We start from the raw sequence: 12,477 nt of genomic DNA on the forward strand, positions 1-12,477 counted from the left end.
TAATTTTGATGAATTTTGTTAAAAATTCTAATTTTAGACTATTATCAAAAATTATTTTGGATTTCCGTTCAACTTTTTTTTAATTTTTACTAACAACAACTTATGAGTAACATTTAATTAAATTTTCAAGTTTTTTGACCAAGTCAACATTTTTTTTATCAAGATTAATTAAAAAAAAAAAAAATTACTATTTAATTAATAAAAAAAAATAGAGATGAGATGCTATTCATTAACAATTCCCTTTCAGTAGGAAGTGAGTGACACTTCCTACTCTAAATTCTCACATTCACTAATTGTACTATATTTCATAAATTATAAATTATTCACCCTTAAAAGTCTGAATATTTGTACTATGCAAAAGGATATTTTTTATTTTGTCAATAAGGTTCAAGACTAAAATTGACAAGTTAAAAATATTATGAACTCAATAAGTACATTTATTATACATAATAATGAATTAAAAATTAACAGTACTCTTCCAAATCTAAATCTTTTTTAATCCGTGTTATAATAGTTTTTTGTTTGAGTTTCTCCATTTTTCTCTTTTTGTTTCCTTTCTTTTTTGCTTGTTTAGCCATTTTTCTCTTGGCAGCTAATTCTGGATCGGTAACAACCTAAAATTAAAACAAATATATATATATATATAAATTTACAATCCATCACATTTTGTACACACATTTATTAATAAGTAAAATATTGTATGCACACGGATATAAAACATAAATAAACAAATATATACATATAATACATCAGTCTTATAAAAATACTTTTAATACTGGATTTAAATACAGATACAAATACTTCAGAAAGCATTTAAAATATATTTACTCAAATTACTTTTAAGAAAATGTATTTAAGAACAAATACAAGTATCTGGCATGTATGTAAAATGCTTTTTAAATTTTACTTATTTAATCATACAAGTAGATAGGACAGTTAATGTTTTAATTAGTAATTTCTAATATTTTGGTAATATACTAATTCTAAAATACTTTAATATTAATTAAACAAAAAAATGTTTTTGATGAAATATAAAATAAAATGAATGTTTAAAAATTTGATTAATATATTATAATTTATTTATTTATATACGTTGTAGAAGTACAACAAAGATAATTTTGAATTGTTATTATAACTCACTTGGAGTAAAGATGTCTTCCTTCTTAATGCTCTTCTAGCGTTAAGAATTCGTTGAATAATAGAACAATTTTCGTTATATATTTCAGGTCCACATTTTTTCTTAACAATAATTGATGCTGATTTAGCAATTCGTCTATTATCTATGCTAGCATCATCAGTGGTAGAAAGCTCTCGAATCAATGGTTTTAAAATTATTTTTAATACTGAAATCAACTTAGAACGTTCTAACCGATGAGACAAGGCACCATAATATTTAAACACTGTTTTTCTCTGAAAAATTTAACATAAAAAATATTAAATTTAATAATACAGGGTAAAGGTCACACTGCAGCGGTAGCGGTAAAATTCTATTGTCTTGGCTTTACCGTTGTGGTAAGCGGTGAAATGTGTCCTGCAGCAATTCAGCACCACCGCTGTAGTGTGTGGGGACCTTTATTCAAATATACTATAGGAATAATATTTTCTACATAACATTAATAAATTATATAAAGAAAGTAATAATTACCACAGTGTTATGTTGAGGGTATTTTGAAACTTCTATATAAACAAGTTTATTTAAATTTTTTAATAACCATCCTAAAGAAAGTTCATTTTTATCATCTTTGACTTTCTTGGACTGAACAAGTTTAAGAATATCTGATAAAAATAAAAGGTTTTCCATTGTCTGAAAATTAAACAAAATGGTTATAATATTAAAACATTTATGAAACTGTTAATCATGAAATTTTTTCTGTAAGTTAGAAATAAAAATATTTACATCTTTTAATACATCTTCTAGTATTTCATGTCCTGGAATAATTTGATCAACAAGATCTAAACACAGACTCTTTACACTCTGTCGAGCATTTGAGTACAAAAATCTTTTTTCTTCTTTATCAATTTTTTTTGACGCACATAATGCAACTGCCTTAACATCTACTGATGATAAATATTTCTTTAAAAATTGAAGAGCCCCTAGTCGTACCCATTCATGGTCGTCTCGTAATAATTCTTGACACGACACTAAAATAAATGTATACTTTAAAAATTGAAAACCACCATTTTGTTTAATATAAATAATTATTGACTGACTTGCTATATTCATGACATGTTCATTTAAAGATGATTTAGTAAATATACTAGGGCAAGTGTTAGCAATATTTACACAGGTTTGAAGGCATTGAAATAACAGGTGATCCAAATCTTGGTCATTCTCAATTGGTGTGTGAATTCGAACAAAACGACCAGGTCCATCCAAAATAACTGTACGTTTTAGATATTTGCATAAAAGTGGCAATGTTGTTTTTACCCTACTATTGAATTCTTGGCCTTCAGCATTAACAAATAAACTTATTAACTGAGCTCCTAATTGTCTATGAATAATCTATAAAAAAAAATTGAGTTTTTATATTGTATAAAATATGTAATTTGTGAATTAATGTATGTTTTTAGTCATTACTTTAGTTCCCTGTAACCAAGTCAGTGTTATTTCATACAATGTAGATATAATATTTTTGGTCAATTTGCCTAACATAATTGTAATTGCTTCTGCTACACTTTTACGACATGATGCTACACTGTCATTGACCATTTGTGCACCGAGCGATATAAACATGGCCGAACTATGATTTCTTAGTACATCCTAAAATTGAAAAAATACTTGTAACAAAAATTATTACATAAAGTACATAATAAATACACTATACTTACGGGCGGTAAGGTTTTGATTAATAAAGTTATCATTTCTAAGGCGGATTCACGTCCATTTTGGACTTCATATTCTAATTGTGACAGGAAGAACTGAACATGCCCATTTAAAGCCTTCCCAATAGGATAATCCATCAAGTATTGATAAAATGTTTGACGTGCTTGGGTGCGTACAGCATCACGTTCACAAGTAATACTAGCTTTTGCAACATGGGTCATGAGTTCTTTGAGTTCAGGGCAATTATGCTGACGGCTAAGTAATGCTTTGATGAGTGTAAATGTTGTAGTTACAGTGCTACCCCCATCCTCAACAGTCGATAGTTCTTGTTCTGCGTAAAGAACAGATTGGCGTAATTGATCATCGTTAAGCCTATGGTACTTAACTTCACGTATAAATGTTGAAAGTGTCTGAGAATTAGAAAACCATATGATTAAACAACAATATAAGCTCACACAGGATACAATACTTTTAAAATAGATATTTAAGTATAAAATAAAAATTGTTTACCTTAAATGCAGACATAACAAGTTCAGCATTGTCTCCAGTGCAATTTTGACCAGTTGCATATTTGTGTATAATTTCAAACAGACTTTCTGAAATTGTTTTAATGTTTTCCTTCACAGATGGCAAATCTCGTTTCAAAAGCCAGGTCATGCATTGAAGAGATAATGTAATGAGCTAATTTAGTGAACACATTTTTATGAAACAAATATTGTAATTGTAATATTGAATGCTATGGTATTGAAGCAATTGCAGTATACCTTTATGTGTTGAGATTTAAGTGAATCCATTATTAGTGAGACGAACGGATCAACAAAAGGTGAAAAAGCGGCACTCTTTAACATTTCACGCTTCAACATAAATTGGAATAAACTTAAACCAAATTGAACAAGTTCATGGGCATTTGTACGAGCACACACTGTTCCATCAAATGGCGTGGAAGTACGTTTTGGTTCTAAAATCAGAACAGAATAATTTATTTGTGTTTTCCAATAGAATAACACCAATATTACCCTGAGGAATAATATATGAATCTGGTTTCTTAAGCTCTTCTTTTTTTTTTATTTCTTGTTTGGAATTTTCATTTAGTGCTGGAATACTTTGAGATACTGTACCATATGCAAACTCTAATAGGCATTCAGTATTAATAAATTTATTATCAACTAATCCAGTGACAATGTGCCGCAAACTTTCATTACACTTTCTGATGTTTTTAAACGATAATGTTGAAAACAATATCTAAATAATAATGATAGAAATTGATATTGAGACAAACTTAAAATAAAAACTACCATTATTAATACGCACGTCTTTAAATGGCATAATTATATTAATTAAACATTTTTCAGTCACAAATTCTGCAGCAATATGTAAAGTGTTATAACTCTTGTTACCTCTGGCTTCGACAGTTTTTCCTGCAATTTTTGTTACTTCTTTTTCGTCAGAACTTGAACCAAATAAATCTACCTTTACAACCTGTAGTTAAAAAGATACAGGTTAATATTTGTCATATTTATATATTTGTAATTTATGATCATCAATAGTAAATAAATTTATAATATATAGGCACATAATACATTTATGCGTTTAAAGTATATTTATTTTTATATACATTTTATAACATTTTCAGTGATATAATGTATTAAGTACTAAGTGTGACATTTTTATTTACCTCTAGAATATATGGCAGACAACTATCCATATGGCCTTTTTCAAAACGTTCACTCAGTGATACAAAAATTGCATGGATTGTATAAATGAGAACATGGACTTGGAAACCTTGAGTTAACAACGCAGTCATTTCATTTAATAGCATGCTCATATAGCTTGTACCAAGTGTTACCATAATATTTTGTAATGTTTCACGAGTCACACGTCTCACACTTTCTAAACGAGATTTCAAAAATGTACACAGTTTCATGAATACCCCTTGTAGATTTTCTTCCAGCATTATTTTTGGTAACTTTTTTAATAGTTTCACTACAGCCAGCGCAACTGGAATTTTCAACATTTCCATTTCTTCTTTATCAAATTCAGCTTGTTTTCTATTAATTTTATGACTACGATCAGACTCTGAATACTGAGCTAGATTTTTGTTAAGCTGAGGCAATAAACCTACTGAAATTGCTTTAGTAATTTTAATTGCTGTTGATGGACATAAAACATGAATTTTTTCTAAAATTAATTCATTTATCTCATTATTTTCATTTTCATCATCATCATCATCATCTACTTCCATCTCATTTTCAACTTCAACTTGTTTTTCAATCTCTGATTTATGATTTTGTGTTACATTCTGAGAAGTGTCTTTAATGTTTTTTACTGGAGTTAAATTCTGTATAATTTTAGATTCTCTTTCAGCTGTTCGTGATAAATCAAAATGAAATGAGTCCAATATACCTGACACAATGCGCACTGTTTGTTTTTGGAAATCGATTGACTGGCGCATTTTATTTAAATAGAGTTTAAGTAGAGTTTCATATTGTTGCCACGGAAGTATGCGACTCATTGTAGTAACAGCCTAAAAATTTAAATGTATGTTTAGAGTGAAGATACTTATAGTTGAAGTCAATTAGATATAGCATCTATAAATCTTACATCTATAGCAGCATCAACCAGACTGTTTTTAGCAGAGTATTTTTGAGAGCATAAAAATTGATTTGCCAATGGCAAAAGGTAGTGTACAATTGTGTTAGGTCTTGGACAATGATAACTTTTCTTCATGATTTCACAGAACCTAAGTAGTGAATCATAAATACCACCAAATAAAATAATATTATTTGTTTAAATAACTTTTAGGGGGATTTGATACCGTGATTTTCTGTTTTTGTCTAACACACGCGTGACATAGTATTTTAGACGTGTTTTTTGCCAAACATACCAATTGATCTAATGAAGCGATAAGAATTCTGAAAACAGATTTGAATTTGTCATTAAGTTTACTTGAAATTGACTTTCCACATTTTGGATATTATCCCCCAAATTCCTAAAAATGTCATATTTAAAAATTGTTATATTTAAATTTATGGAGAAGTCAAAATCAAAAAATCAAAAATATGGGAAAGTTGATTTCAAGTAGGCTTGACGATTAATTCAAATCTATTTTTAGAATTCTTATCGTTTCATTATATCAATTGGTATGTTTAGCAAAAAACACGTCTAAAATACTATGTTGCGCGTGTATTAGACAAAAACAGAAAATCACGGTATCGAATCCCCTTAAGTATATTTAAAACAAAGTTATAAATTTTTATAAAATATAAACTAAATTTACCTACCTATGTAAAGCCTTCACTTTTCGATAAGTTTGTAGATGTTGAATATTCTCAAAAAAGTCACCTTCCAGATCAGTTTCATTAGACAAAGGTTGTAAATCGTTGAATACAAAATGGACATGGGCACATTTTCTTGACTAAAAAAAACAAATAGTTGGTATAAATTTACAATAAATATCGACAATATATATCATAAAGCTTTAGTAACAAACCAAATGTCCTAAGAGAGAAATTGATTCATACTGAACCAACTCTTTACTTCCTTGAATTCCATTGCGTATTGACGGCAACAAGACAGAATCCAAAATAAATGTTCGCTCAGATGACTGTTTTGCATATTTTAAGCAAAGATAACAGCTAATATTTTTTAAACATGTACTTGCTGTATCTCTAAGGCCAATATCATTTACCTACAATCAATATTAATTTAATAATGTATCTAAGGAATTTCAGCATATAATTTGTTTGTTCTTGGGTATATTATTATTTATTACTCACATTATTGAAAATATAAAAACAATTATAAATCACAAATGCACCAAATTCAACAGAGATATCATTACTATCCAACAGAACTTTAATTTTTTTTAATGCACTCATCCTACAATCAAAATCTGGTTGATCCAAATGCCTCTTGTCCCAAGCATTTAAATCATATAGTATATCACAATGTATGTTACTATTCCTATAAAATAAAATATTTAATTTAAGCATAACAAATTGAGGTTCTATGTGGAGTGACGCGTATAAATTTAATTGAACTAAATTATTTTTCTTTAGACAATCAAATTACTTACGGACTTTTCTTAGCAATGATTTTAGTGAATTCAAGTAACATATTTCTACTGTGTTGTCCAACAACAGTACCATACAGTGTGGCTAACTGTCTAGGCAATGATCCAACATCATCTACATTTGCTACTAAACAATTAACAGTAGCAAATAATGGAGCAATAGCCATGTCGTCACCGGTAGCTTTTTTCAATAATACCGGAAACAATAAAGAAAGTAAATTTGAACTAGATTGTTGATCTCGCACAAGTTCAGAAGCTCTAGTCAATATAGACATTTCGATAGATGCAAGGCCAACACCTCTCTTTTTTGACAATTCGTTATATAAATATTTAAGAATAGTTGGAAGGTAATTATATAATAAACGAGAACCAACATTTAAAACATCTGTCAACAATAAATTTAAATTAACAACATAAATATGTGAAAGGTACGTATTTTTAAATATTTAAATGTTATAAATAGCATTACCTTCATACTCTGAGGGTAATGAAGGAAGAGGTATATCAAGAGCTGGCACATCAACATCCATTGCATCATTATAAGTTCCATCAAAAGTTAATAATCTATCAATAACTTCAAGAATAATTTTTTTGACTCCACCATGAGTCTTGTCTGATGTTAATATATTTATTAAAATTTCTATCGGCGTTAAATTATTTATAGGATATCCCAATAAACAATAGTATCTAAAAACAATTCATCTAATAGTTTATAACTGATAACTATTATAAAGTAACCTACTAATAATTACCTGGGTATTTGGCTCCAAACCACTAACAATTTCATTAAAGGAGTAGGATGTTGCAAACATTCGACTGGCATTTTACTCAACGATGGTTCAATGAACACTTCAAATACAGAGTCCAAGAAACTTTTATTCCATGAGAAATTTTCAAAATGTTGAAAGAATGTTGTTAATGTTTCAACTGTGGTAACTCGAACTTTAGATATTGTGCTAAAGTACCCAGCATGTACAGAAGAACGATGCATCAACATAGCTTTTACATTAGCTCCAACACACAATAAAACTCGTAACATGTAATAAAGACCATCTGTGCCTGATAATGCTCCGCATTGCTTTAATATAACAGCACACATATTGACTGAAGATAGTAGACGTCTAGGTGGAAGGACATGTCCTAAATCAAGAGTGTCCACTATATGGCGTGTCATTTCTAAGGGACATTCTGAAGCTAAAAAAAAAAATATTAATGTTTATATAAAGCTGAAATTAAATGCTACAATATATATTACATTGAACTTGACAATTGAGCACCCTGAATACCATTTGCATGAAAACAATAAGTTCACGCTCTTCACAACCAACAAGAAAACGCATAATAGCAGTTCGTCGATTTTGTCCGGAACACTTGCTACCTGACTTAGGGCCACCTCCACCCAATAATTTACCATAAATCATTCTAAAACATAATTATTTGTAAAATAACAGTGTTTCAACAAATAAAAATGTATAAAATATTTATATACACATAATATAATATTACTATTTTGGATTTACCTCATTATAAGGGGCATTAAAAGTGGTCGATGCTCTGGTAATATTGCTTCACTTTCTGAGTCTACTCTAAACATAACTAATTCAGCTTTAAATGATTTTTCATTGATTAATTTATAAAGGTTTTCCCTGTAACACAAAAATGTAAAAAATAGAAATTTAATGTATATAAAAATAATTTGTTGTATTTTGTGCAAAGTTATAGTTTTAGTTGCCTTACTTGTAAGGAGTAACATGTTTTTGTTTATATGTTAGCAAACAATCAAAAGCGGCTTTTTGTATCTCAGCATTCTTGTTTGAAAGAAGACTTAAATAAACATCAAACACTTCAGACTCTTTATATATTCCTTTAGGATTACGAATGGTTGACATTAACTTTAAATGAGATAATAATAATCTAAAAATAGATAAATAAATAAATCATTCAATATCATCAAACTTTGTATACAACATAGATGATCTGGAAATAGATCATACTTGGTGAGAGATTTATTTGAACTAAACGATTCTTCAGAACTGGTTTCATTTAAATTATCCTCAATATCAGTTTCAAGATTTTCTTCATCAGAATTTTGTTTGATATTCCAACTATTTGCTAATTCTGAATTGCTCTGCATGTACTCAGTTCTAAATAAAAATTACATTTATTTCATTTAGTAATTTAAAACATAATAAATATGTTATCTCAATATTATATATTATTTTACCTAATAAAATGTAAAAAATGTGTTACGATATCTTTATTTTTCAGTTCTATTAGATCTCCAAAATCTACCATACTGTTCCATAGTAAAATTCTATAATTATTTATATCTACACGCTCTGTAGTGTTATTCAACTTTTTATAACGTTCAGAAATAAAGTCACCTGAAAAATTGATAACTATAAAAATGGAACTAAAAGCAGTATTTAATAATAAATTTACTCATAAATTCTTCTTTAGGTTCAGCAGGCTTGATAACATAATTATCATGTTTGACACTCAGCTCAAGTTGTTTTTCATAAACAGGCCAAAATGTCTTTGGTGCTTTAGCATGAGATACTATTAACTTGACAACTGGATCCCATATTGGTCTGAAATTGATGTGTAGATTGCCTAAAAGAAATTTGACAGCAATTTCTGATGCATCTTCAACTGTTTTGTATGTATTTAAAAATGTATCATTATTATCCAAGTGCTGAATACGTAAAAGACGGGCGCGATATTCATTTAATGACACTGGTACAATTTCTACAGATTCCAACAATTTGAATAAGCTATTCCTTTCCTTGAGATGTGTATGTGTGGGCGAATTTATTAATACTAATATTTTACAGCTTGTAAGACGGACTTGATGATATGGCGATGACAGTAAATCAATAAGTTTAGTTTCTAATTCCTTGATGTAATTATCGCTAATTTGAATTTGTAAATTTGAAATTAAAACATGGATTATTTCCAATACTAAAGCACAACAACCAAACTTATTATTTAGAAGTGAATTTAGTTTAGGTATTAATTTATGCAAATCAAACCAATCATTAAAATTTTCTTTCAGTCTCATAATCGTTTCAATAATATTGAGAAAAGAGAATAGATTTATAACATCAGCATTTTCTAATTTTTTTGTTGTTAATTCAAACAAATTTTCTAAAATGTTTATAGAATTTGTTTCATTGTGACAAAAATGCTGAAGTAAAATGAGATGACATGGAACATTGTCAGCATCACAATTACTGATTTGAATATTTTCTAAATATTTGAGAATGTAGTTCCCAATTATTTCGCTGTCATTATGCCTGAAAAAAAAAACAATGTATTGTTATTAAAATTGATTACATTAATATAATAATATTATCTTAATCAGCATAACTTTAAAATTATATTCTTATTAAATCTTTAAAGTTTGTGAACCCTTCTAACAGATTAGGTAACAAATGTAATTTGTTAAGGTTACTTGTATGAAGAATATAACATATAATATTAAGCTATGTGTTACCTTCCATAAAGTGTATTTTTGTAATTAATCCTCCATTTGTCATAGCCATAAGATCTGAGTGAAGAATTATCACTTAAGTATCTAGATAAGCAAATAATTATAGATTTTGGGATTTCTTGATTTGCAGTAATAAGTTCAGCAATAAAATTTAAAAATTTTTGAATAATTGAAAGCTCAAAATTTATATATGTGTACATTTGCTCAGTAAATGCTACTAAAATGTTGATATTTTTTAAAGACATAATCTGGAAATTAAAATATATAAATTAACTAAATATTATAATGTATAATATGTATACCACTTACTTTTTCTATTAAAACATTAGCTTGATATGACGGCAGACCTATATTTGATAGACAGAGTGTGCTTACAATAGAACTTAAAGTATGTAAATGATCCTCGGCTAACTGGGGTACACAATTCAAATAACTAAGTACCCATTCGTATATTTCAGTCAAATTTTGAATGCATGATCCATTTTTATGAGCTACAAATCGATGGCAAAGAATCAAAGCTTGATTTAAATTGTCAGTAGTCCTTTCATTTTGATTGTTATTGTAATTTGCCAAAAACTCAGATGTTGTGTTCTAAAATAGAAACATTTAATACTATAGAAAAAAAATCTATATATTCAATACTTTATACCTTGAGTATTGTCCATATAGGTGTACTCTTCTTAGGTTCAATATGTCCAAGAATATTATCAAATAACATGTCCAATACATCATTTAGTAACTTATATGAAATGTCCATGTCAGCAAGAGAATTTAAGTAAACCGGTAAAAAGTAATCTGCACAAGTATGTAAGCCACCAGCCATGCCTTTAATTACTTCAAAAAGAAGTTTGGAACAACCATATATACTCTGAAATATGTAAGATTAATTAAATACATAGGGATAAAATATAATAATTTTAATAAACCATAAATATTTTACATCTCGTTTATGTTTTAAATTTTTGAGAACCATTTTCAAAAAGTGTTTCTTATCTTTTACTTTTCTGGCTACAAATGAAAAACTTTCTGCTGCAAAATCATTCACATAGGGTGGTTGGTCATCTCCAAGTAACAAAACAATACACTCAAATACAGGTTTAATATCACGCACAATTAAACGCCACAGAAACTTGAATAAATAAGCTAAACAAGTAAATGACCACTCTATTTGCTCAGCATCCTTTGTCCGTAATAGTTTTATACATAGTCTTAAAAACTCGGGGAAATATTCATAGAATTCTTGTTGTAAGTCTTGAGCAAATGCAACAACAAACCTTTAACGTAAAAATACCTTAATATAATTATACCAACAAGTAAAATCAGTATACAAAATACAGCAATTCTAAATTTAAAATATGAGTTGTCTTACTCAAATGCAGCTTGAATTGAAAGTGGATCAGAATCATCCATGTATTTAAATAAGACTTGTGATATTTCATGTTTTCTTGCCAAGAGTTGAGGCAAGCTTTCCAACTGTGACTGTTTCAAATTACTGCATAATTGATTATAACTCTCAGATCTGTTTAAATCATTCCATCGTTCAATAGCCTGAGAAAATCGTGTTTTCTGAGTGTCATCAAAATCTTCATTGCTATGCCCAACACGATGGAACACGTCAACATCAATTTCCGATATTCTCTCGCTGAATGGTTGAAACTAAAACAAAATATTGAACATTTAGCATAATATGGTTGAAATAATATTTAATATTAATACTGTAAGTATTACTGTATTTGACAATGTTATTTTATACACCTAAAATATTGTAAGTATAAAATTATATTTAACTCGTTATTACTGTACTGGGTTCTTACCTTAAACCTATTAAATTCTTTATGCCGGTGAGGTTTCATCTTGTTAAAATAACGTTACAACACATAAAACTTGAGCTATAAATGTCAAAATTAAATTCAAAATTAATTTAAAGATTTAAAAGTAGTAATCATTATTGTCTATTACACTAAACAGTAAACACATTACAGAACCACAATCCACAACCCGGAGCCATGGCCCACGAGGTCGGCTATCATCATAGAACATCGTTAGTGATAAGCTGATAATAACGCACACATTATCAAACCACATAAC

At 28.4% G+C, this 12,477-nt stretch overlaps 1 protein-coding gene across 1 annotated transcript; it reads right to left on the reverse strand.

The window, feature by feature from the left end:
- Nucleotides 1-416: 416 nt before the first annotated feature.
- LOC132948634 (small subunit processome component 20 homolog) lies at nt 417-12,392 on the reverse strand. The gene is made up of 31 exons (XM_061019187.1): nt 12,204-12,392; nt 11,759-12,045; nt 11,330-11,663; nt 11,039-11,257; nt 10,699-10,980; nt 10,393-10,637; nt 9,339-10,192; nt 9,121-9,280; nt 8,891-9,040; nt 8,634-8,810; nt 8,417-8,542; nt 8,152-8,318; nt 7,649-8,090; nt 7,366-7,583; nt 6,900-7,281; nt 6,601-6,787; nt 6,315-6,512; nt 6,106-6,239; nt 5,426-5,564; nt 4,500-5,348; nt 4,136-4,303; nt 3,841-4,066; nt 3,589-3,782; nt 3,335-3,505; nt 2,830-3,234; nt 2,579-2,761; nt 2,212-2,503; nt 1,898-2,142; nt 1,646-1,804; nt 1,141-1,410; nt 417-614 (listed from the first exon to the last, which is right to left on the reverse strand). The coding sequence occupies exons 1-31, from the start codon at nt 12,240-12,242 to the stop codon at nt 465-467; spliced, it is 8,052 nt and encodes a 2,683-aa protein (XP_060875170.1). The 5' UTR covers nt 12,243-12,392; the 3' UTR covers nt 417-464.
- Nucleotides 12,393-12,477: the final 85 nt, after the last annotated feature.

The sequence above is a fragment of the Metopolophium dirhodum genome, chromosome 7 (assembly GCF_019925205.1).
Source record: "Metopolophium dirhodum isolate CAU chromosome 7, ASM1992520v1, whole genome shotgun sequence".
Classification (NCBI taxonomy): Eukaryota; Metazoa; Arthropoda; class Insecta; order Hemiptera; family Aphididae; genus Metopolophium; species Metopolophium dirhodum.